The sequence below is a fragment of the Sphaeramia orbicularis genome, chromosome 17 (assembly GCF_902148855.1).
Source record: "Sphaeramia orbicularis chromosome 17, fSphaOr1.1, whole genome shotgun sequence".
In the NCBI taxonomy this organism is placed as follows: Eukaryota; Metazoa; Chordata; class Actinopteri; order Kurtiformes; family Apogonidae; genus Sphaeramia; species Sphaeramia orbicularis.
The window spans coordinates 15,806,513-15,832,903 of record NC_043973.1 but is presented as its reverse complement, the minus strand read 5'-3'; the positions used below and the strand labels follow the sequence as shown (position 1 = coordinate 15,832,903).

The following is a 26,391-nucleotide window of genomic DNA, read 5'->3' as shown; positions in this document are numbered from 1 at the left end:
TGGGTGGGGGTGGGGGGTTTGCAAATTGCAGAATTTGCAAATAAAAAACCCAGATTAAAATGGCATGAACTATGTATAGGGATCTATAAATTCTATTTTAAACAGCAAAGACATGCCATTAGTTAAAATAAAAACATCACTGCAATTAATCAATAACCTTCCACCAAAAACAGAACTGAAACAAAAGTGTATATGATGTGTACATGTCAGAAGTCAGTTAATATAAGGACTTCTACATAGAGGCGAACTGTAATACCCAGATATTAGACATTTATGTAAATATATATTTTCTCTTAGTAATAGAAGTTTAAATTTTTTTATATGTTTATGTTATTTTCTTTTGCATGGCATTCTTAAAAGCCATTTTGTTTTGTTTGTTTTAATTTCCTTGTTAAATTATTCTATTTCAGCTTTTATACATCTTAAATTCTCTTGGTATTCAGTGAGCACAGTAAAGTAAGATTTTACATTGTACAGGGAAACCTGTTTCTTAACTGTACACGTAACAATAAAATGCTCTGAATCTTAATGTATTTTTGAAGGGATGCAATAATACAGATAGCTTAATGCAGAGCAAGCCTTGATAATTTGGCTAATCATCAACACCCCTCCCAAAAAAAAAATTTGTGAGTAATAACGCATTATGTCTGAAATTAAAGAGCTTTCATTTTATTACAATGCATATAGCAGTTGACCTTAATGTCTAAGTCAAAGAAATAAATACTCACATAACTAAATCTGAATTACTTAACATTACGTTCAAAATAATTTATCAATAAGTATGGAAGTCAACAAACTAACCATAGAAATCTACATAAGATCAAATAAAATTACTCTTATCTTTTGCGGTGTTTTGTCCTGCAAGTCAGTATTCCCACTTGAGAGGTCTCATATTAGATATGGGCCACTATTGGTGCAAAAATTTGCAGATACTTGCAGATTGTAAAATGTCCTATCAGTTATCTCTACTATAAACCTCAAGTGCTGAATTTATGTGCCCTTTCCAATGATATAACTCAAGAATATTTACAGTATTTCACTTTCACGTTCACTTTCAAATAGGTGATCCTGGCCAGCTATTTGTGGGAACTAGTTTATGTCTGTTGCCTATATTTTTTAGAGCTGGTGCTGGTTTCTTGTTGATACTGTTTTATGTCTTAGTGTTATCAGTATGTCAGCTAAAATTTACTTAGGAGGTCAAATGAGTGGCCATTTTTGTTAAAAAAAAAAAAAAAAAAGAGATGTAAGAAATGCATAGAACTGTGTTGAAATAATCCTAATACATTTGTGCACAGACTACTGATATTATTTGACAGTGGAAGCTACATTTTCAGAAATATTGGATTTTGAATAGCACACGTATGTGAAAACTTTTGAGGGGGGACAGACGTGACATTACCCATGATGATCTGGTCAGTACCAGTACTTTATTAGTAATAAACTTATAGACTTACTATTGCTAATTATCCTCGTATTCATAAATGTTAGTATTGTGGATCTAAAACGATAACAGCTGACACAAAAACACAAAATGTGGCAGTGGACGGATGTGACATAGTTGTTACGGATCCCATCATACTGATGCTCAGCCGCCATGTCACCGTTTCCACAAATGATCCCTGTGCAAAAACTGGTATCATAATTATTTATTGTATAGTTTATCATCATACTAAAGAGTACACAACGACATAGAATTGTTATTTCTTTATAAAAATGCTTATTATTAGAAAACAGTTGACTTAAAAAGTGACGTGTGACATTCTTAATGTATGTATTCACATAACATAAGCAGGATGGATCAGCACCATACTCCATATTACAACCTGTAAAAATAAAACGTGATATGTAGGATATAATCTTGTAAGAAAAACTGGCGAATCTAAAACAATAGAATATTTGTTTTTCAGGTAAATTCAGTTAAAACATAACTTGGCCATTTGTGACATGAAAATACAGCATTAATTGTGATGAAATTGGACATTTTTGAGCTGAAAACATAGTTGTTATGACCATCAACATGTTGCAACAGAACTGAAATCCTGTAAATTTGCATATCTTGCATTTACCAACACAAAGTTCCTTTGTGGATTCACTTATGTTGATTTCTTATGCACAAAGACAGAAATAAGACCCCTAAGCAAATTTTAGCCGATGTATATTTCGTTGTATTTGAACCTGACAGTCTTGTTGATACATACTGCTACCGTACATTTCCTCCTTCACCTTTGATTACTCCTACTATTCCATTATATTGTTAATATTTTTAGATTTTACCTATAGCATGATTTTTTTTTTTCTATCTAAATATAGTAGCCAAAATCACAGCACTATAATTGGTGGCAGGGGATAAACTGGCCCTGATTGTGGCTAGGGAGCGACCCTACCGCCCCTAATAGGTTAAACCTTAACCGCGTCTCTTTAAGTGTCTCTTTAATTCCCCTCAGCTAACGTTAGCCTACTTGCTAACTTGCGGTGCAATCACAGTGCAATGACAGTATTAAGCTAGCTTTGAAAGTGCATAATTGTTCACACAGGTATTTAAAATCCTTGGAGCTACGTGACAATAAAAATAGCAATACTAGGGTTAATGCTGTCATCTCGTTTTCTGTTATTTCAAAAGAAAAAACATGATCTCTACTAAACTGCTTAACGTTAACTCTGTGATGGCAGCAGACTACTTCCAGTGTTACAGAATCAAACACCGCTAGGTTGCATCTCATCCATTTCATTCGTTCAAAGTGCTGTCCTCAAACTTACACAAAGCTAGCTGTAACGTCCTCATCACAATATTTGGCATGATAATACAAGCAGCGTGCGCTTATTTCCACAAAGCATAGTTTAATTAATTGTTTAAATAAGGGGTATAAAGACAATTAAAAGCCAAACTATCATTAGACAAGTCAATGATGTCTGTTCCAGGAAATAGCTACATCCCATTACTACCACCGACGTTAGCTGTCGGCTAGTAAGAGAGTAGCGCTGTTAGCTAAGAGGCTAACAGCCTGCTAGCCCTCTGGTGAAGTAAACGAGAAGGCCTGTGCTAACAGTGCACTCAAGTACCTACCGCCTTCTCCTGGATGATTTAGACGTTGTCCTCGGTGATATAAATCAGTCCTGATCAATAGAGACAGTAGTTACGAACAGAAGATAAAGAAAACACAGTTTAGTCTCTGAGCCCCTTGTGAGTAGATTAATATCCTCCATTACCACTTCTACGCATGCACACGCACCTCCGATTTTGTTTACCACAACACGCATGGGACACGCTCAGCCAATCAGAATCCGAGTCTTGACCTTACGTCACATACTGATGAAAACATTTCTTCTATACATGTAAGTTTTAATGTATATCTGGTTCATTTCACTTTTCTGTGTGCAATTTTCATATTCACACTACTCACACTGGTACTACTCCCTGTCTGCATTTTAACTTTTTCTTCTGAAACTGGATTCCATACTCTTCTATACACCAGTTATTTACTTTCTGAAATGCTGTAATCATATTTGTGTATAAATTATCAATGTTTTTATGTGATCATTTCTTCTTTCAATATATATATATATATATATATATATATATATATATATTTTTTTTTTTTTTTTTTTTTTTTTTTTTTTTTTTTTTTTTTGGCTATGTTCTGTCTGTATTTCTCAGTCTCAGCCTCAGACTCAGCCATGACCACACTGGGACTGATTCAATGAAACTTTAAAATTTCCAAGCACCTTATGAAGTTGGAATTCACCCACTTTTCAAACCACCGTAGAACACTTAAATAACTGTTACACTTAAATCACTGTTTCACTTTAAATCACTGCTATTCTTTATTTCACTGTTTCACTTTATATCAATGCCCTGAAATGTGTAAATACAATCACAAGTCTTTATTTACAGTATTGTACAGGAAGCCCTTTTAGAGTAGTTCTTTAGCAAGTGTCTTTTAGAGTATATATACTAACCTTATTGTGAACCTGGTACTAACCCACTATTGTGTTGTGTTTTGGTCTGTTTGTTTTTTGTCTTCTTGTGCTGTATGTAAGCTGCTGAATAATTGAATTTCCCCCAGAATCAATAAAGTATCTATCTATCTATCTATCTATCTATCTATCTATCTATCTATCTATCTATCTATCTATCTATCTATCTATCTATCTATTATTATTATTATTATTATTATTATTATTATTATATTATATTATATTATATTATACTATTATTTTGCCTGTGTATTTGTGTCAATTAATGTTTTATTTATCAAAGTAACAATAGTTAATATGTTATTGTTTATTATTTAATTAGAAAATAACCATTGTAAGGCATTCAACTACATCTTTTCAGTTTCTTCTAATTAGTAATTTTGACCCTTACAGGTTTTTGACAAATTAGAAATCTGTGTCTGCGGAAACACTTTAATCATTCATTCATTTTATGATCTTGCTTTATCCTTACTAGGGGGTCACTAGGGGTCGCTGGAGCCTATCCCAGCTACTTATGAGCTCAAACTGTTGTTAAGTAAGTAGTAACAATCTAATCAAATCTGTTGAATTTTTTCCCCTTATTTCGTTCAGAAGATGAATGAATGAAATAAGGTGGAAAAAAATGGAACAGATTTGATTTTCCTCACTGGGGTCACAGGGGTTGCTGGAACCTATCCCAGCTGCCTATGGGCAAAGTAGGGGTACACCCTGGACAAGGCCCCAGTTCATCGCAGTGTTGACATACAGAGACGGACAACCAATTACTCTCACATTCACATTCACACCTATGGGCAAGGTAGATTCACCAGTTAACCTATCAGTGCATGTCTTTGGATGGTGGGAGGAAGCCAGAGAGGACCCACGCAAACACAGGGAGAACATGCAAACTGCACACAGAAAGGTCCCTGGTTGGAATCAAATCCAGGACCTTCTTGCTGTGAGTCGACAGTGCTATCCACTGCACCATCCTGTTGCCCTCCCCCTTATTCACTCACCTATATTTGTAAAATGAACCAACTAATTGCTTTTATTGCTTGTAAATTATGAGAGCAGTAAGTCTTTGTTCATGTTTTACAATTTACAGTTGCCTTTGTTACCATTCACTGTTTTATAATCCTTTCCACTTATATTAAAATTACAAATCTGTAATTAGTTTTGTTATGTATTTTAGGTTTCTATATCACATCAAACTGATTATAATAAAAATGTAAAACATTCTTTTACTGGATTATTGTCACATGCAGTGGGATATATTCAAATGTAGGTATTACCGTACATTTAATCCAGTTTGTATCATTATGATTATTACAGTCAGTATCCAACACAAACAAACAAGAAAAGGTTCCATAGACTGTGAACATCTGTTTTATTTCATGCCAGGAAAGGCACATTCATACAATAAATCCAACTGTTTTGATAGGCTATATAATGTTATATGCATCTACATTCAGGCAGTGCATATATTATGATTCCCATGAATAAATGCAACAGTAATATTAACACATTTTATTAACCACAAAAAGATATAGCACACTGGAGCACTGACAATTTGTATATGCACACTTTTAGCAGAAGAGGAAGTACATGTGCACCCTGTTGTCCATACAGTTTTACAGACCTTTTACACCAAAGGAGACATACAGTACACAGCATCAGCAGCACTTGTTGGTTTTTGGAGAGTTCATAGTGAACATATAATGTAATAGAAGTGTTAGTGCCAGCTAGGTCGGTGTATTCTCCATAGTTTCTCTTTTTCTTTGTTCCCAGTTGCATAAGACCTTTGTTGCATCCCCTTTTATTCAAAATACATATTTAACAGACCAGAGTGGCGAGTGTCCCTCTTTTCAAGGGGATTTCCTCCTAAAGGCCAACTCATATCTGAATATGCACTGGACACCAGGTTTTAAATCAACCAGTAGTCAACAGATAAGCACTGTCAAGAAGCATATTAGACTGTGCTTTTACTTGCACATAACGGTCCCACTATGAGACAAAGCAACACCCATAAATGAATGTCTTTCAGTGAGCGTAATGTTAAGCTCATTCATTCAGACTTACACTAAGAGATAAATAGGGTGGACTGGAGAGTACTAAGAGGACACACTTCTTTTGCATTTAACAGCTTAGAGACACAACAACTTAAAGCGGTCAGTACAACCATAAACAATTATGGCAGTTTCTGTTGTTTGAGATAAAGGCAAAATAATACTTTGAGTACATATTAAGACCCAATGATTAGAGGAATGCCTCGGGAATCTTTTCATATAAGAATATATGGCAATTTTTACTTTCTGAAGTCATGCAGGGCCTTGGTACTTTGCATCCTTTGGATATCACTGTAAAATACTACTGAAGTAGGAGAATCCTTTGTCATCCATGTTTGTGTTTGTAACCATTTCACCTCAACCAAGTTACTGAATGTTATTCATGTTTTCATGCAGACATGAACTGATGAATAGGTTGCATTGTGCTTAACATGTAGTATTTTAAGTTTAGAGGTTCTGAGAGTGTATTATATCAAAATAAAGTTCTTTAATTTAGTATAGATTTGCTTATTTTAAAATAAAATCTTGATGTTGGATATGAACTATGGATTTGGTTAATACTGTAGGTGTCTGAAATGGAATCTGAACATTAAATCTGTTGGTATTTTAGATATTAAGTGATTTAAATGTGCATGTGGTGCAATTAGTAATTACATTTTGCATGTACTTGTCTATATATAGTATATATGTGTCTTTAAATGATTTGCACTCCAACACCCAGTATAAGCAGCTCTTCATCATCTTACATGGAAATCATATCTGTGATTCCTTAGTTCACTGCATATTATGACCAGTTTCCCATTAATAACAGGCATAATATGGGCCCATTTAGAACTTCATTTTCATTTCATGAAGGTTTAGCAGATGGGCTGCAGTAGTTTACAGAATATATAAGATGAAGTTGAAGCAATCCAGACACCATTTCATGAATTTTAAGACTTTTGCATCTTCTAGTAATCAGAAACATTTCATACACAAATCACAAATAGACATAATTCTTTCAAACTCCACATATTGTCATTCTGAAAAAAAAAAAAAAAAAAGGCGCAATAGAGCACAAAATGGTATCAAAAGCAAAGCAGAAACTGACTGTGTATTTGCATCTGTTCCTTTCTGTATGTTCGTCCATCTCTTGACACCGTGTCTAAGTCCTGCTTTATCTTGGAGCACCAGTGGCCTTCCTCATCTTTAAGATGTGGCCCTGTTTATAACAGCTCTCAGCCTTGGAGCAGCCTTAGGAACCCATGTCAACTGGCAAAAAAGGCCTTCTGCTTGATTCCGTCATGAAACTAGACTGCTTTGGTTATTTGTCCATTGACTTATTGAATCTCAGTGTCTGAAGAGTGTCACTGACTGTCTTCTCTGTGCTGTCCTTGCTGTCTTTTCTGGACATGTCAGGTTCCCATAAAAAGAACTCATGGAGGAGGGTGTTAACTGTGTCAGGACACTCCATCATGACCATGTGACTTCCTTCCTCAATGACTTTTAGGAATGCAAACAGGAGGATCTAAAAAGAGAGTGGCGCATAAATCAGACGACCATAATAGTTAGTGTACATAAAAAGACATTTCATATTAAAGATCACACAATAAACCAGCCCTCATTCAAGCTATGATAATAATAAAAAAAAAAAAAAGACACTTTAGTATCTAATCATCAATCAGGAAATATCTTTTCTACATTTATACTAGCTCCTAAATACATATTTTAATATAAAAACAGTTCTGTGGTCAAACAAGTAACAAAGCCAGTATCTATGTTGTCTATGTTTTTCTTATGTTTATCTTTATGGTGTAACTTTATCTGCTCCAAGAAAAAAGTAAAAACAAAGACCAATCTTATAGAACACAGGTGTCAAACATGCGGCCCGGGGACCAAATCCGGCCCGCCAAAGGATCCAGTCTGGCCCTTGGGATGAATTTGTGAAATGCAAAAATTACACTAAAATATTAACAATCCTTTTAGTTCAGGTTCCACATTCAGACTAATTCAATCTCAAGGGGGCAGGACCAGTAAAATACTATCATAATAACATATAAATAATGACAACTTCAAATGTTTCTCTTTGTAAATGTAAATATTTTCATGTATTTACACTAAAACAAGTATAATTTTGCAAAAAATGTGGATAACCTAAATGTCTTAAGAGAAGTAAGTACAATTTTAACAATATTCTGACTGTTACTCAATGTTTTGTGTATTTGTAGATCCACTGTGATCTGTAAGTTATAATGTACATGTGTAAATGATAAACTGAGGCAAAATATTGTTAAAATTATGCATATTTTTTCAGTTTGTTCATGTTATTCACATCTTTTGAAAGGATAGTTTGTAGATGTAAACCTTTACATAATGTAAATTAACTTTTTTCCTCTAAAACATAGAGAAAAGTTTGGAGTTGACATTATTTATATATAATTATGTTATTATTTTACTGGTCCAGCCCACTTCAGATCAAATTTAGCTGAATCTGGCCCCTGAACTAAAATGAGTTTGACACCCCTGTTATAGAATAGGTAATGTGGCTATTTAGCATTAATTTGAATATAACAAAAAGGATTCCAAAGGGAATCTTACCAATGATGTTTATTATAAGAAAGGTAGTTCCACTTTAACAAATCATATCTTACTAATTAAAGATCCCTTATATTACTGAGCTAGATCTAACGAAGCAACAAACTGCAACAACTGTCTGTGTAACATAAAAACTATAGGAACAAACAAAAGGTTTTTGCATGGTATAAGATATTTTGGTTATCTTTCTGAATACTTGGCCTCTCTTGGGTTGGGCTGTTTTTGCACCAAGGTTATAATAGTTTTGGATTTTTCATTATAGTTTAGTTTTAGTTAGTTTTGACTTTTTTTCTCTAATTCAGTTAGTTTTAATTTGTTTTTAGAGCAGGTTTGCTAGTTTTTATTACTTTTTGCTTTTTTTCTAAATGCTTAGTTTTAGTTTAGTTTTAGTATTAATTTTTTTATCTTCCTCACTGTCATACTCATAGAAATCCCATACAGAACTCTTTAGTCGCCATGTTTCCAGGTACAGTGGGGATGAGAAGACGACTCTAAATGACAAGTGACAAGAAGTGATGGACCATGAAATGCCGTGTGGTGCCACCAGCTAAAATTGCTCGAGCTAAATAAATCAATTTCATATCAATCCGACATTGACAAAGACTAAAACTAAGGGAATTTTATCCATATTTTTTATATGTTTTAGTTAGTTTTGTCAAGTTAGTCAATATAGTTTCAGTTAGTTATAGTTTTTTTCCTTTTAATTATAGTTTTTATTTATTTCAGTTAACGAAAATGTTTTTTCAATTCTAGTTTTCGTCATTTTGTTAGTTTTCGTTAACAATAATAACCTTGTTTTTGCACTGTAGTGATCAGGGACTATTAGGTGTGTGCAATTACTTTCTATGTTCAATTGGGATATATGGTGTCATTTCTACTAATGTTTGGAAGTTAACCCTTTCATGCACAGTGGTTACTACAGTGGACAGTTATTCTGGTCTCTTATGTATTTATGGATTTTGTTGTTTTACTTGCATATCAACCAACACAGTGAATACTTATGCACCATCCAATAATACACTGCAATTCATACCATTACTGTAACATTCCTGCTCTTGATAAACCTGATCTGCAGCAACATATTTGAGTGTAAATCAATTGCTAATTGTTATTAGACTGTAGTAAACAGTTGTTTTTTTTTGTTTTTTTTTTGTTATTTTTGTATGCTGTTGTGTTTTGTTGTTTTTGCATATTATTTGAGTGCGTAATAACTGCTATTATAGTATGTTAAAATGTGAGAAAACATTAGATTAGCAACATTAAAAAAAAACATTTATTTCATAGTTTTCACACAGTATGTCAGTAAATACATGTTTCTTTGCTTCAAAAATTAAACACATGGTGTCCAGCTGAGCTTAAAAAAAAATAAAATAAAAAATAAAAAATTCAGTCACATTGTTTTTTTGTTTTTTTTAATGCCCAAAGAGGAATAAAAACACTCAGGAAAAAAGTCTTGATTAAGGTTCTCATAATTCATGCATGAAAGGGTTAAGATGCACACTCTGCATTCATCAGAGGCCTGAGGAAGGGCTTTTTGCTTGAAATATCAGGTATCTAACGTACCTCTGCCATCCGCTGGTCTTCATCCATGGGCACAAACTTGTCACACATGCCATGAACCAGGAGGATGGGCACAGTGAGCTCAGCATGGTAGACCTCATCCCCCTCAGGCCAGTACTGACCACTCATCATGGCACGCAGAACAAAAGGAGACACATTGAAGGCATTGCCCTGCTTCAACAGCTGCTTTTCTTTGGCGCCTTGACGAGCAAATCCAGCTCTGAAGGTGAAAAAGAGAGAGAGAGAGAGAGAGGGTTATTTGGAGCCAGAAACAACTAAACTGTTTTACGTAATGGAACCAGGAGTCAAAGTGTTGCTTCGTCTAGACAAAAACCAACACCTGTGATGATAGGAGAATTAACAAGATAGGAGTGCAGGAGGAGTTTCTGATTGGATGAATGTTATTTCATAGGAACAAGGAAAAACATGTTGTGAATATATGAGAAGTGAAACGTTGACCTTTAAAGTTCATCGTGTCTATGTCAATGAGTTATCATGTATGTTAATGTTTTCTGAGAAGCATGTATTTTAGTTGAAATGGATTTTAGTTTAATTAATCAAAAAATAAGTCAATAATTACAAATTTACTCAAAAAGTATATTCTATTCTATTTTATTCTATTCTGTTCTATTCTATTCTATTCTATTCTATTCTATTCTACTCTAGTCTGTTCTGTTCTGTTCTATTCTACTCTATTCTATTCTGTTCTGTTCTGTTCTGTTCTGTTCTGTTCTGTTCTATTCTATTCTGTTCTCCTTTTCTTTTCTGTTCTATTCTTTTCTGTTCTATTCTGTTGTATTCTGTTCTATTCTATTCTATTCTATTCTATTCTATTCTGTTCTTTTCTGTTCTATTCTATTCTATTCTATTCTATTCTATTCTATTCTATTATGTTCTGTTCTATTCTATTCTGTTCTACCTATTCTATTCTGTGTGTTCTATTCTATTCTATTCTATTCTATTCTGTTCTGTTCTATTGTATTCTATTCTGTTCTGTTCTGTTCTATTCTATTCTGTTCTATTCTGTTCTGTTCTGTTCTATTCTATTCTGTTCTATTCTGTTCTATTCTATTCTATTCTGTTCTATTCTATTCTATTCTGTTCTGTTCTATTCTATTCTATTCTATTCTATTCTACTCTATTCCGTTCTGTTCTGTTCTATTGTATTCTATTCTGTTCTATTCTATTCTATTCTGTTCTGTTCTGTTCTGTTCTATTCTATTCTGTTCTGTTCTGTTCTATTCTATTCTATTCTGTTCTGTTCTATTCTATTCTATTCTATTCTATTCTGTTCTGTTCTGTTCTATTGTATTCTATTCTGTTCTATTCTATTCTATTCTATTCTGTTCTGTTCTGTTCTGTTCTGTTCTGTTCTGTTCTGTTCTATTCTATTCTATTCTGTTCTGTTCTGTTCTGTTCTGTTCTATTCTATTCTGTTCTGTTCTGTTCTATTCTGTTCTGTTCTGTTCTGTTCTCTTCTCTTCTCTTCTCTTCTCTTCTCTTCTCTTCTCTTCTCTTCTCTTCTCTTCTCTTCTCTTCTCTTCTCTTCTCTTCTCTTCTATTCCGTTCTGTTCCGTTCTGTTCTGTTCTATTTTTCACTGTTTGACAGATCTAGACCCATCACATATCGATCTTACTTGAGGAAACTCCAGGCCAGGCAGGGCGACAGACAGTGAAGGACACACGATGGCAGCTGGAAGATGGAGCAGAGGCTGGGCTCCAAAGCTGTGGGACCACCTCCATTGATCATCACCACTTTATGGACCAGATCAGGATACTCATGTGCCAGGAAGGTGCAAAATGAGACTCTGGAGGGAGACAGGAGGATAGAAAAGTACCGTTACTAACAGAAAACAGTGATGGATGTTGCTTTGGTTTGCTGTGTTCAAGGGCATCAGTGTCCACAAGCTCATACCACTACCAAAAAAAGAGAAGAAGAACAAGGACATCGGGGTGTTTTTGTGTCTCCCAGACTGTAAGTAATACCTAACAACTAATCTGAGGTCATGCTGTTTTAGAAAGAGCCTCCATCTTCCATCTATTCTATTCTATTCTATTCTATTCTATTCTATTCTATTCTATTCTAGTCTATTCTAGTCTATTCTAGTCTATTCTATTCAAATGTAGAAAATACCATTATCTGCTGTTAGTTAACCATGTCATTTGCTATTAACTACCATGATAACATTGATTTCTGTTCTGTCATCTGTAGACTCCTATGAAAATGTTCCTGCTGTGTTGTTTTGAACACAGGACACACAGTAAGAGACTACAGATATAAGAGATAAGAGGATGATGAGGAAACAGCTTCATACTCAGAGTTTCAGGTTGAGCTATCATTAATATAAATACTAATAGAATATAAACTTCTATTCATTCAATATTTTAAATTACAGTAAAAGATAATTTGGGCTATAATAATTATGCTTCTATATAACTTATGTAGGATTGGCTATTTTTCTACCAATCTTGAGACTAAATCTACACCAAAATCCAGTGGTTCCCAACTTTTTTTTAGCTCGTGACCCCATTTTAACATCACAAATTTCAGGCGACCCCAGACATTCAAAACAGAGACAATTTTTTTTTTGGCTAAAATTAATTTGGTTTTGATTGTGTAATAGTTTGCTATACTATGTTGCAAATAAATGTTAATTTTAGGAAACATTTAGGCTATATAATGTACATTTTTATTAGTAAGTTTTATTTATTTATTTATTTATTTAATAAATTATTAGAAATTTCAGGCGACCCCAGATATTCAAAACAGAGACATTTTGTTTGGCTAAAATTAATTTGTTTTTGATCATGTAATAGTATGCTATAATATGCTGCTAATAAATGTTAATTTTAGGAAACATTTAGGCTATATAATGTAAATTTTTATTAGTAAGTTTTAATTTTTTATTTTTCTTTTATAAATTATTAGAAATTTCAGGCGACCCCAGATATTCAAAATGGAGACATTTTATTTGGCTGAAATTCATTTATTTTTGATCATGTAATAGTTTGCTATACTATGTTGCAAATAAACATTAATTTTAGGCAACATTTAGGCTATATAATGTAAATTTTTATCAGTGTGTTTTAATTTTTAATTTTTTTTTATAAATTATTAGAAATTTCAGGTGACCCCAGATATTCAAAACAGAGACAACTTTTTTTTTTTTGGCTAAAATTTATTTGTTTTTGATTGTGTAATAGTTTGCTATAATATGTTGCAAATAAACATTAATTTTAGGCAACATTTAGGCTATATAATGTAATTTTTTATTGGTAAGTTTTAATTTAAAATGTTTTTTTTTTTTTTTTTTATAAATTATTAGAAATTTCAGGCGACCCCAGACATTCAAAACAGAGACTTTTTTTTTTTTTTGGCTAAAATTAATTTGTTTTGATCTTGTAATAGTTTGCTATAATATGTTGCAAATAAATGTTAATTTTTTGGAACATTTAGGCTATATAATGTAATTTTTTATTAGTAAGTCTTAATTTTTTATCAATTACTAGAAATTTCAGGCGACCTCATTTGAATTCCAGGTGACCCCACGTTGGGTCCTGACCCCAAGGTTGAAAAACACTGCCCTAATCTGTCTCTTAAACACTTACCCATATGAGTGGCCGATAAGAATGTTGCGTTTGCGGGCATATCTCTTAAAGATGGCACGTAGATCCTCTGCCAGGGCATAAAAAGTGTATGCTGCTGCAATCTGTGGGGCAGTGCTCGCTCCATGTCCTGCGAGGTCTGGTGCGATCACCTCGTAGCCCAACCGAGAGAAGAAGTCCAGTTGGCTGCTCCAAATGTCCAGAGAGCCTCCTACACCATGCACAAAGAACAGCGCTACATCTGAGTGTGTACCTTTGCAGCTTGAAATCACCCTCTTGGAGTCTATTAAAACAGTGCGCTTAGGCTTGCGGCGGCGCCGGCGAGGAGGTGGAGCAGGTTTCTGTTCTCCAGGAGGTGGGGGAACTGGCGGAGGAACAGGGTTGGGGTCTGGAGAAGAGGCCATTTCTTTGTAGTCAGCCAGCTCCACCTCTACAGTACTGCAGGGCTCCAGATCCCCATCCTGACACTGCAGGATCTCAGAGTGCAAAACATCTCCGAGATTCTCAATCACCAGCTGGCCATTGCGGTAGACGGTGATCTTCCTCTTGCAGTGGACGCTGCTGCTTGTTTTGGCCTCAGTATTAGAATCCTCAGGAGAGCCGTCATCACATTGGTCATCTGCCGCCTCCGTGTCTGGAGTCTGGTCTTCAGTCACTACAGGCGGACGTTCAGGGATGATATGTCGCACTCTCAAAACTCTCCCAGGTTTCACCTCCACAAACTCAAACCCGTCAGAGGGTTCTGATGACTCCAGGGGTAAGACCAGGCTGGCAGCCTTCCCAGTCAGACAGCACAGGATCCCCTCAGTGATACTGGTCAGCATGGTGCTTAACTGTACAAACACACATACAAAAAAAGCAGGGGTGTCAAACTCATTTTAGTTCAGGGGCCACATTTGGCAAAATCTGATCTGCAGTGGGCCGAACCAGTAAAATAATAACAGAATAATACATAAATAATGTCAATTCCAAACTTTTCTCTATGTTTTAGAGCGAAAAAAGTAAATTTACATTATGAAAAGGTTTACATCTACAAACTATCCTTTCAAAAGATGTGAATAACATGAACAAACTGAAAAGATAAGTGTAATTTTAACACTATTCTGCCTAAGTTTATTATTTACACATATACATTATAACTTACAGGTCACAGTGGATCTACAAATACGCAAAACATCGTGTTAAAATTGTACATTCTTCTCTTAAGACATTTCAAGTTGTTCATATTTATTCAGGTTATTCACATTTTTTGCAAAATTATACTTTTTTTGTGGAAAAACATGAAAATATGTACATTTACAAACAGAAAAATTTGGAGTTGTCATTGTTTTTATGTTATTATGATAGTATTTTACTGAATCCTGCCCACTTGAGATTGAATTGGTCTGAATTTTGGAACCTGAACTAAAAGGATTGTTAATATCTTATTTTTGCATTTCACAAATTCATCCCAAGGGCCGGACTGGACCCTTTGGCGGGCCGGATTTGGCCCCCGGGCCGCATGTTTGACACCTGTGCAATAAAGCCTGTCATTGGTCAGATTCACAGACTGGAATACTTCAGTATCAGCATAAGCATAGGCATGGATTAGTTACAGAAAAATTACAAAATAAATGTAACATAATCTATTACAGTTACAGAGGGAAAAAAAATACATAAATAGTGGGGTGGCCATGGCTCAGGAGGTAGAGCAGGTCGTCCGATAACTAAGGGTTCGTGGTTTGAATCCCGCTATAGTCATGCCTTCACCCACCTTCCCTCCAGTGTCAGTCACACTAGTGTATGAATGTTCGGTGGCTACAAATGTAGTTTACCACCACAAGAGTGAGAATGTGAGAGTGAATCAACAATGTGAAGCGCTTTGGGTGCCTTGAAAAGCACTGTAGAAACCTAATTCATTATTATTATTATTATTATTATTATTAGACTTTTTCTACTGCAAAAAAGAGCTATAAGAATCGTTCACAATGTTGGTTTTCATGAACACACAAATCCACTATTTTTCCATTCTAAAACTTTAAAACTCATTGACCTTGTGGAATTCAAAACTATTCAAATAATATATGAAGCAAAGAATAACTTACTGCCAGGCAATATTCAAGAAATGTTTTGTGAAAGAGAGGGAGGCTATGATTTAAGGGGAACGTTAAATTTAAAGATTCATAAAGTATGCACTACGTCAAAAAGTTTCTGTATCACCATCTGTGGAGTAAAATTGTGGAACAAATTGTGTGTGGAGATAAAACAAATATCAAACGTAATTCAGTTTAAAAAAAAGATATTTAAAAAAAATTATTCTTGAGAGGTACAGTATTTAAGAATGACAATGAGGCCTGTTTGTTTATGGATGATGTTGTACTGATAAATCTGCTGTAATTATTGAAGAGAATGGTTGAATTGTTGAGTCTGTTTGTATGACTGTATTGCCATGATCATATTGTTGGGTGTAATTCAGTTACTGCATTATGTATTTGTTGTGGTTTGATGCTAAAATTAGGAAAATAGTTTTGTTTGATTCTTGTATCAAGTTAGTGTTAAAGGTGTAAAAGCACTGAGGGGTAGGATTAAATAACTTTATACTTCTTCCTACTCCTTTTTGATCATGCAATATTCAGACTGGTATGTGCTTGGAGATAGATTCTGTCTATTTGAATGTTTTATTTTGTTTTTATTTTATTTTATTTTTTTGCATGTTCGAAATAAAGACAATATAATACAATACTATTATTATTATTATTATTATTATTATTATTATTATTATTATTATTATTATTATTATTATTATAAGAGGTTCAGTGACTAGCCTTCAACTCACTCTCCACTACGGTGGCCACTAAAAAAATGAAAAGTCAGTTAGAGCTGGTATTTGGTTTGTCTCTTCTGGGCCTTTGAGTTCAGGGGATAATAACTCTGGCAAAGAGGGATGGTTGTACATAAAATTTTTAAAAAAAAAGGACCTACTTCGAACATGGCAGCAGAGAATGACTAATGTCTAACTTCCTCTATAAATATAAGTTGATGATTTTTAATATAATACTTATGAATATTATATTGCAGGGGTGTCAAACTCATTTTGGTTCAGGGGCCAAACTTAGCCCAATTTGATCTCAAGCGGGCCAGACCAGTAAAATAATGACTTAATAACCTATAAATAATGACAAATCCAAGTTTTTCTTTTTGTTTTAGTCCAAAAAAAAAACCCCCCAAAAAACAATTAAATTAAGAAAATATTTACATTTTACAAAAAAGATGTGAATAACCTGAAAAAACAAATTTCATTTGAAAAATTAGTGCAATTTTAACAATATTATGCCTCGACTTATTATTTATACATGTACATTTACACAGTGTTACATAAACATTTGGTAACAGTCAGAATATTACTAAAGTTTTGGAGTTTGGAACTAAAATTTGAACAATTTCTACAATATTCCATCTCTTACTACAGATCACAGTGGATCTATAAATGCACCAAACATTTAATAACAGGCAGAATATGGTTAAAATTGCACATTTCTGGTCATCCATTGTTGTTTTTATTTATGTATTTATTTGCATTTTATTGTGAAAGAATAGTTTTGTAAATATAAATATTTTCACAGTGTAATGTTTTGGGGGTTTTTTTCCACTTAGATTTTTTCCACATAATTTTTCACAAAGAAAATTTGTAGTTGTCATTATTTATGGGTTATTGGGTTGTTATTTTTACTGTAGATCTCATTGGTCTGTATGTGGAACCTGAACCAAAGTGATTTTGACAACCTGGACTGTTCAGGTTCATTTTTGCACTTTCATCCTGCGGGCCAGAATGGAACCTTTGGTGGGCCAGATTTGGCCCCCGGGCCACATGTTTGACACCTGTGTTATATTGCATTTTGACAATTAGATCTCCTAAATCCCAACATTTTACAATTAAATTACATTTATACATTAACATTTTAATAACAGCAACAAGTTGACAGCAATGTTGAGTGCTGCTAAGATGATTACACACTATTATATATCATTGTAACACTAAACCGGGCAGGTGTAGTCTTATAATGAATTTATATTAACATTTTTCAGCTTTATTGCCCATATGTTCAGTTATTAAATATTTACTGGGTAACCAATCTGTAAACAATTGTGTTTTATGGGTAACCTTCCCAACTCTAGGTGAGAGATTTGCCTGGATTCTTTGTCTTTTTTTTTGCATTTAACAGGTTCATACGCAGGAATAATTGAAAGAACCACGTTTATTTCCTGTCACAGCGTTTGCAAATGTCAACAGCTCCACAGGAACAAATGGATGTCAGCTTGGTTCCTATAAAATTTAGCCCAAGCTGTTTCCTAGCAACACAGTTACAATGATATGGTATTCTTTATTCCCTTCATCACTTCTCAGGCAGCGATGATTAGAGAAAAACAAGCAAGAAAAAGCCTTTCTAAAGTTTGTTTCACAGACTCCAAACCATACACCATTTTAAGTCTTTATAGCTGGTCTCCTGGACTCCTTTAGTGGTCTTTGTAAATACACTCACCTGAAAAAAGCAGCTGAACATTCAAACAACAGATTCCAAAACTGTACAAACAACTCCTACACTTGTTCCGTACTTCAGTTCAAATGTCAGAGAAGACTGTTTTCACACTGTCCTAGACATTTGCTATAAATAATCTGTCCTGTTCACACGGTCAAAATCAGGATATACAAAAATAGAAAACACCAGTCATACAGCATGACTATGTCCAAGATAATGCGTGTCTGAGAAACAGTTCCCCAAGCTATACTGTTTGTAATGGAGATGCAGAAACAGAGCCTCACTGGAACTACAGTAGATTTTGGCAGAGTTCCCAATGAAGCAACATTGGTCACTCATTTTTCTAATAAACACTGTGACTACTTCTAGGAATCTGAGATGGCAGAATCCTGTTTACATGGTACAGCTCTGTTATTTCCTTGTTTAAGAAATGAAAGGATTCTGCATGTCTGACTGTCTACACGGCTGATCTCTAATATTCTATTACAGGGGTGTCTACTCATTTTGGTTCAGAGGCCATATTTAGCCCAATTTGATCTCAAGTGGGCCAGATCAGTAAAATAATGACTTAATAACCTATAAATAATGTCAAAATCCAAGTTTTTCTTTTTGTTTTAGTACAAAAAAACCTCAATTAAATTATGAAAATATTCACATTTTACAAAAAAGATGTGAATAACCTGAAAAAACAGAAATGTTATTTGAAAAACTAGTGCAATTTTTACAATATTATGCCTCGACTTATTATTTATGCATGTACATTACACACAATGTTACATAAACATTTGGTAACAGGCAGAATATTGTTAAAATTTTGGAGTTTGGAACTAAAATTTGAACAGTTTCTACAATATTCCATCTCTTATTATTAACACAACTACAGATCACAGTGGATCCATAAATGCACAAAACATTTAGTAACAGCAAAATGTTGTTAAAATTGCACATTTTGAGTTGTTCATTTTTGTTTTTATTTATGTATTTATTTACATTTTATTGTGAAAGAATAGTTTTGTAAATGTTAATAGTTTCACAGTGTAATGTTGTTTTTTTCACTTAAATTTTTTCCAAGAAAATTTGTCATTGTCATTATTTATGGGTTATTGTGTTATTTTTACTGTAGATCACATCGGTCTGTATGTGGAACCTGAACCAAAATGATTTGGACAACTTTGACTGTTCAAGTTCATTTTTGCAATTTCATCCCATGGGCTGGAATGGAACCTTTGGCGGGCCAGATTTGGCCCCCGGGCCAAACACTTGTGTTCTATTATGTCAAGATATATAACACTGGGTTACAAAAAAATTTTTTTTGCAAGTTGTCTAGGTTTTTTCAACTGAATTAGGACCATTTAGCACCACTAAATCCAAAAATGACATCTGTTTTTCTCAATCAGGTCAGGTTTTTTTGTTAATTTGATTTTGAAAAATTTGATCTTCTCACAAAATTGATGACATTTTTGTGACTTCATCAGTTGATTTTTTATATAGTTCTCACCCAAAATAGGTTTTAAGAGAAAGAAAATCATTTTCTAACAGGATTTCTGTTAGGTACAATGGTGTGTTCACCGCAGATGTAGCAGAATACGTCAGGCTTATTTTTGCAAGATCTTCTAGTCGAAGCCATTTCATTCACCTGTAATTTTAAAAAAAAACATTAATCATAAATTGGCAAAAGTAAAATCTTCAGAACTCGTTTATTGCAAGAAATATGAAAGAATTTTGTATCATATGATGTGAAAATGCCCATAAATGTAAGCAAAAATGTTAAAAAGCAAATATGTAGCATAGTTCAGGAAGTTGACCTGATTGAGCAAAATAAATGTGATTTTTGGATTCAGCACACCAAAATGATCCTAAATCAGCTCAAAAAACTTAAACAATAAATTTGTTGTTGACCAGTGAATCAGTCCTACGTAACAATAATAAAAATACCATATCATTGTTTGCTATTTTCTTCTAAACAGCTTCAGATGCTGATTAATATTTTACATCAGTTTTGCAAACATCATTATAATAAATTCATGACAGCTGCTGGAGCAGACTATGCACAGCACTTATCTGGTTGTACAATAAAAGCAGAATGGAGCTGTTTACCTAGTATCTGCCTCTGCACTGAAAGGGTTATGTGTGTGTGTGTGTGTGTGTGTGTGTGTGTGTGTGTGTGTGTGTCTGCATCTGTGTCTGTGTGTTGTCGGTCTGAAGGTCAGTGCATCAGGTGCTCTCTGGTTTCACCCACAAAGACAAATGAATGCTTCCTGACAGCCCTGTTCTCCTAAAAAAACATAAACAAAAGCTAATCAGTCTACTTCTGTGAGATTATGCTGATTTGAATGGATTGTGTAATAATGATTTATTACCAGCTAATGATGCTACTACAGGTAACAAAGCTGAGAAGGATCCAGACAGCAGAGCAGGATATCATTCAACCTTGTTGTAGAATGACCCTGGCATACACATCCACAACATACTGCTGACTGCACTGCTTTTCCTGTCTCCTTTTTGTTCCACTTGTGATGGATTGAGTTGTGGGTTGATGGTTACTCAGCCATGTTGATTTTTTTGTCTGCACTGCAGGATAAATAGGTTGACATGTCTGCCAAATCTTACAATAACGCACACATTTGGTACATGATGCGCTGCTGTTTTTGCATACTACAATATAGTGCGCAATATGACACGATCTGCAGAATGCATGATTGCAAAAACACTACGGCCTACTGTCTATTTAGTAAAATAAAAATACAACATTGTGCTAATGTCTTATAGTTTCACTGGTTCAACAGGCCTATGACCTCGATCCCTTAAACCATTAACCGCAATAATCGGCTGCGGAATTCAATAACTGGAATGCATAATATAAAGACAAAATAATAGTAAGGATGATAATAAAAACAAAGCATGGTAATTGTGATGAATAAATTAAAAAAAATAAAATAAAATCCTTAGATGTTTTGCAAAAGGCCACATTGCTGAGCGTCTATTATTGACACATCTATTATTTTTGCGCTGACAACACTGCAGACGCATGCAGCTCTTGCACTACTGATGCTGATGACTAGAAAGAAGATGCACCATAAACACTAACTAATTAGACGACATAATGTAATAAAAATGGATTCCTTACCTGAAGGATTTGTGAGGATTAGGGTGATTATAAATCTGCACCAAAAAGGACAGCCGAGAATTGACAAAAACGTTGCATTTATTTATTGCAACAATTTACCTAAGCCTAGACATTTGAAAAAAACATCTTATGGCCCTCATTACAACGCGAGGAGTGTCTTGAATTCAGTATAAAGCATGCATCCGTAAAAGTGTGCCAGTTGCATCTCAAAATGATACCCATTTCGACAAGAAGCTGCAGTGTGTTTTTTTTTTTTTTTTTTTTTTCTTCTCTCTCTCTCAGCATCCACTGCGCACTCGGCCCAGACCCTACCCAGCCCTGCTGCCCTTGTATCCGCAGCATCCACAGCAGTCTTCAGGCATCCCTTCTGAGTGGCAGTGAGGAGGGCGAATAGAAGACAGCTGAATGGAGAGAGGAAGCCAATAAGAGAGCCTTGTTTCCCTGTTGCTAAGGCTGAGAGAACAGCAAAAGGCGTGCATGAGAGGAGACTGTCACAAACGATTAAATTATTTCCTCTGAAAAGACCAACTCATAATTACATAGAAATCATCCTGTTTTCTGCACCTGATTTTTTTTTAAATATTCCAACAGCAATGGGAAAAGCTCTAACAACAACTACAGGGTGGGGAAGCAAAATTTACAATATTTTGAGGCAGGGATTGAAAGAGAGTGTATGACCAATTAGTTTATTGAAAGTCATGAGAATTTATTTGCCACAAGAAAATGTACATAATAGAAAATGTTTTTATTCTATGTGTCTATAGAATTATATTTGTGCCAGTTTCTTGAGAGAGCAATGATAGATTCTGAGCACACAATTAGAGATTTTGAGCACATACAGGGTGGGGAAGCAAAATTTACAATGAACATTTAGTTGTTTTTTCTCAGCAGGCACTACGTCAATTGTTTTGAAACCAAACATATGTTGATGTCATAATCATACCTAACACTATTATCCATACCTTTTCAGAAATTTTTGCCCATATGAGTAATCAGGAAAGCAAACGTCAAAGAGTGTGTGTTTTGCTGAATGCACTCGTCACACCAAAAGAGATTTCAAAAATAGTTGGAGTGTCCATAAAGACTGTTTATAATGTAAAGAAGAGAATGACTATGAGCAAAACTATTACGAGAAAGTCTGGAAGATACTATTAAAGAAGAATGGGAGAAGTTGTCACCCGAATATTTGAGGAACACTTGCACAAGTTTCAGGAAGCGTGTGAAGGCAGTTATTGAGAAAGAAGGAGGACACATAGAATAAAAACATTTTTTATTATGTAAATTTTCTTGTGGCAAATAAATTCTCATGACTTTCAATAAACTAATTGGTCATAAACTGTCTTTCAATCCCTGCCTCAAAATATTGTAAATTTTGCTTCCCCACCCTGTAATTCCATACGTGTCCTCCTTCTACCTTCATAAAAAAACAGGTTTATTAAAAAAAAAAAAAAAAAAAAAAAAAAAGAATCAATTACATTGTTTTTTTTCATGCCTAAAGAAGAATAAAAACACTCAGGAAAAAAATCTTGATTAAGGTTCTCATAATTTGTGTATGAAAGGGTTAAAAAGTGTTGATTCTTGTCTTTGGACTCATCATAACAAACTGGTACAACAGGGGTAGCCCGGTGCCTGTCACTGAAAAGCCCAGCTGTGACGTGAATGGGGCGGAGAGCATGCAGCCACTATGTGTTTGTGTTTGGCTGCTGGTGTAAATAATAATTACTGCTTCAGGCCTAAATATTCCTGACAACCATTATAATAAATACATTTTAGAAATCAATCAATCAGTGACACGTGGGACTATTGCAAATCATTTCTTTATAGTTTGGGCTGCATTCAAATCCTCACTCATAGAACAGACTATTGTATTGTGACTGAATCAGGCTCTCACACAGTGTCACAGTTTATCTTGTTTTGGTACAATCTTGACCAGCGACCATCATTTGTTCAATGATGACCATGCTTTACTGTCACACACACATTTTAACTGTACATTCAAACCTCTACAGTTAGTAATTTAACCCTTTCATGCACACTGGTCACTACAGTGGACAGCTATTCTACAGCTGTTCTCCTGTGTATTCATGGATTTTTTTTTTTTTTTTTTTTTTTACACATATCTTTATTAAAGTTTTAAGACACTACATATCTTTTCTGACATGAATCGGTAACATTATGTAGATCTCTACTGAACATAAACCCCCAGAATCATAAGCCCTCCTCATAGTTTTCTCACAATTTATCAGTAAATACATGTTTCTGTGTGTCAAAAATTAAACATGTGGTGTTCAGCTGAGGGGACATTTTTGCAACTTCATGAAAAATAGGTTCATAAGATTTTTTTCTTCATTATTATTTTTTTAAATGCATATTTTTTTTATTTATTTTTTTATTATTTTTATTTTATTTTTTTTTTAAATGTATTTTTCAGAAGAAAATTTTCAATCACATTGTTTTTTTCATGCCTAAAGAGGAATAAAAACACTCAGAAAAAAAAATTTGATTAAGGTTCTCATAATTTGTGCATGAATGGGTTAAAGGATTATGCAACATTGCTTTCTTATTTTTTTATTTGCCCATAGTAAGGGGGGCTGTAACTTGAGGGGATATGGGAATTTCAAAGTCCCAGCAGTCAGGACCACTAGGAAAAGTTTGTGTGTATCAGTGTGTGGGGTCAAGCTTTGGAATGGGTTGGGGGTAGAGCTCAAGCAGTGTCCAAACATTCAGAAATTCAAAAAGATGTACAAATAAATGGGTTTTTTTTTCACAATATCTGGCTCAAGGAAGGGTGTGATCATTATTTGGATTGTCAGGTTGTTATGTTATATGGTGTGTGTGTGTGTGTGTGTATGTACATGGGGGTGCAGACGTGTGTTGGTGTACAGCTGTTGAGATAAACTGGTGTGTATGTATATGTGACTGTATGAGTGTACAGGTTTGTAGGGGTGTGTTTATGGATAATCATGATCTTATGTTACATATCAAGTGATTAACCCTTTCATGCATAGTGGTCACTACAGTAGACAATTATTCTCCAGCTGTTCTCTTGTATATTCATGGGTTTTGTTTTAGTTTCATATCTGCCAACACATGCATCATCCCATACACTACAACTGATAACATTACTGGAACTTTGCTGTTCTTGATAAACCTGATCTAACATGTTTGAGTGTAAATCAATTGCTTGTTACCGTTATTAGACTGTAATTAACAGAAAGATTTTTTTTTTTTTTTTGCACATTATCTTCATGAAGTGAGTAATGACTGGTATTAGAGTTTGTTAAAATATGAGAAAACATCAGATTAACAGCAATAAAATGTTCTTATTTCATAGTTTTCACACAGTATATCAGTAAATACTTGTTTTCTTTGCTTTCTTTGGTGTCCAGTTTAGTGGACGTTTTTGCAACTCTATGGAAAATAGCTTCACAAAAAAATACCTAAAGAGGAATAAAAACATTCAGGGAAAAAAAAAAAATCTTGATTAAGGTTCTCATAATTCATGCATAAAAGGGTTAAGCACTAACAGTCTGAGGACTAGAATCAGGGGGTTGGACTGGATAAGCAGTGGCTTCTTCCTACTCCTTTTCAGGCACAACAGTTATTTTTTTCTATTATCAGATTTTTTAGTTGTGTATTGTTTATTATTATTATTATTATTATTATTATTATTATTATTATTATTATTATTATTAGTATTATTATTGTGGTTGTTGTTGTTGTTTTATTTCCATATGTTTTGTATTATGTCTGTGTCTGAAATAAACTCAACTCAAATAAATAAATAAATCTCATATTATTTAGTTACGGACACATTAAAAATACTGTTAATTATCAAATACTGTTAATTATCAAATGAGATTACATGATGCCAAAACGTCTTTCCATAATGTTTAAGGCAGTAAATGTGTAGTTGCCCAAAACAGATCATTCGTAGGACTGTGTAATAATTTCTTCTGCTGCCCACACATGAGGTGGAAGGCAGTAAAACAGAGCTGAACTTAAATGAGATTGCCTCCACTCATCAGGTGGTTAAATGACTCAAAGTGAATATATAGGCTACTGTGCCTCCGCAGCTGCTGTGGATGTAGGCTGTTACTAAGCAGTTCTCTGAATCTACTTTGAGGACGTCTCAGTGTAGAGTTTTTGCCACTACAGCCAGTTATTACTGTAGATGCATGAGGGAAACAGATGGTGCAAATGGTTTTAGATAAGTTCATTTAGAGATAAGCTAATCAACAAAGAGGAAATGATTAATCTGGTATATGAGCATTGTATACCCTGATGTTTACCTTTCAGGCGACTCTACTTTCACCAGCATAAAATTAAAATCCCTCCTGTCTTTGGGTCGTTGTTTGTAATTAGTCTCAAACCATGTCCATAATACCGAAAATTTACCCAACTACTAATTTGTAGTCCGTAAAATATACTGTGCTAGGACCATATTTTTGGAACGTAACATAGTAGTACCTGCCAGACATAAAAAGGGAATATTTTCACTTATCCTTCTGTCAAGAAATTAGGCCAGTGGGCCTGTCTGTATTGCTTTTGAATGGTATCAATATACAAGACAAGAAATGTAACAATAAACATATAAGAAAAATTTTTCAAGATAAAAATCGGTTTTCTCCTTGAGGAAAATTTTATTGGCACTCTTATTTCGAGGACATAGACTGGGAAAAAGCATGGCTTTTACCTCACAAATACTGTATCCATAACAAAGTAAAAGAAATTCATTTCAAAATTCTTCACAAGATATATTCTGTCAACTTTTTAATTTCAAAATTCAAGGATGTGGATAACTCCTGTGTTTTTTGTGGACATGCTGATGAAACTTTAAACCATTTGTTTTTTTAATGTAATATCACAAAGCAGTGTTGGTCTAACCTGTGTTCTTATGTCTTCACCCAAGTTAACGTGTTATATTATTTTTCCCTGAAAGAGGTTATATATTATTATGAAAATAAGGACAAATGTCTCCAATATT

The 26,391-nt window shown here is 34.2% G+C and overlaps 2 protein-coding genes across 5 annotated transcripts in view; both read right to left on the bottom strand.

Moving 5' to 3' along the window:
• Positions 1–3,231, bottom strand: part of kdm4ab (lysine (K)-specific demethylase 4A, genome duplicate b) — a 31,444-nt gene extending 28,213 nt beyond the window's left edge. For 2 of the 3 annotated variants that reach the window (XM_030160271.1, XM_030160272.1), the window contains exon 1: positions 3,065–3,231. The gene's annotated coding sequence lies outside the window, so the exon portion shown is untranslated. The remainder of the gene's footprint in view (positions 1–3,064) is intronic. The other variant, XM_030160273.1, reaches the window with a different exon arrangement.
• A 2,093-nt stretch (positions 3,232–5,324) lies between these two features.
• LOC115437644 (protein ABHD8-like) lies at positions 5,325–21,746 on the bottom strand. 2 transcript variants are annotated; one of them, XM_030160934.1, is made up of 5 exons: positions 21,405–21,746; positions 13,764–14,593; positions 11,792–11,962; positions 10,158–10,374; positions 5,325–7,527 (listed from the first exon to the last, which is right to left on the bottom strand). In XM_030160934.1, the coding sequence occupies exons 2-5, from the start codon at positions 14,582–14,584 to the stop codon at positions 7,324–7,326; spliced, it is 1,413 nt and encodes a 470-aa protein (XP_030016794.1). In that variant the 5' UTR covers positions 14,585–14,593; positions 21,405–21,746; the 3' UTR covers positions 5,325–7,323. The 2 variants fall into 2 exon arrangements, with proteins under 2 accessions (XP_030016794.1, XP_030016795.1); XM_030160935.1 differs by lacking the exon at positions 21,405–21,746 and adding an exon at positions 20,375–20,397.
• Positions 21,747–26,391: the final 4,645 nt, after the last annotated feature.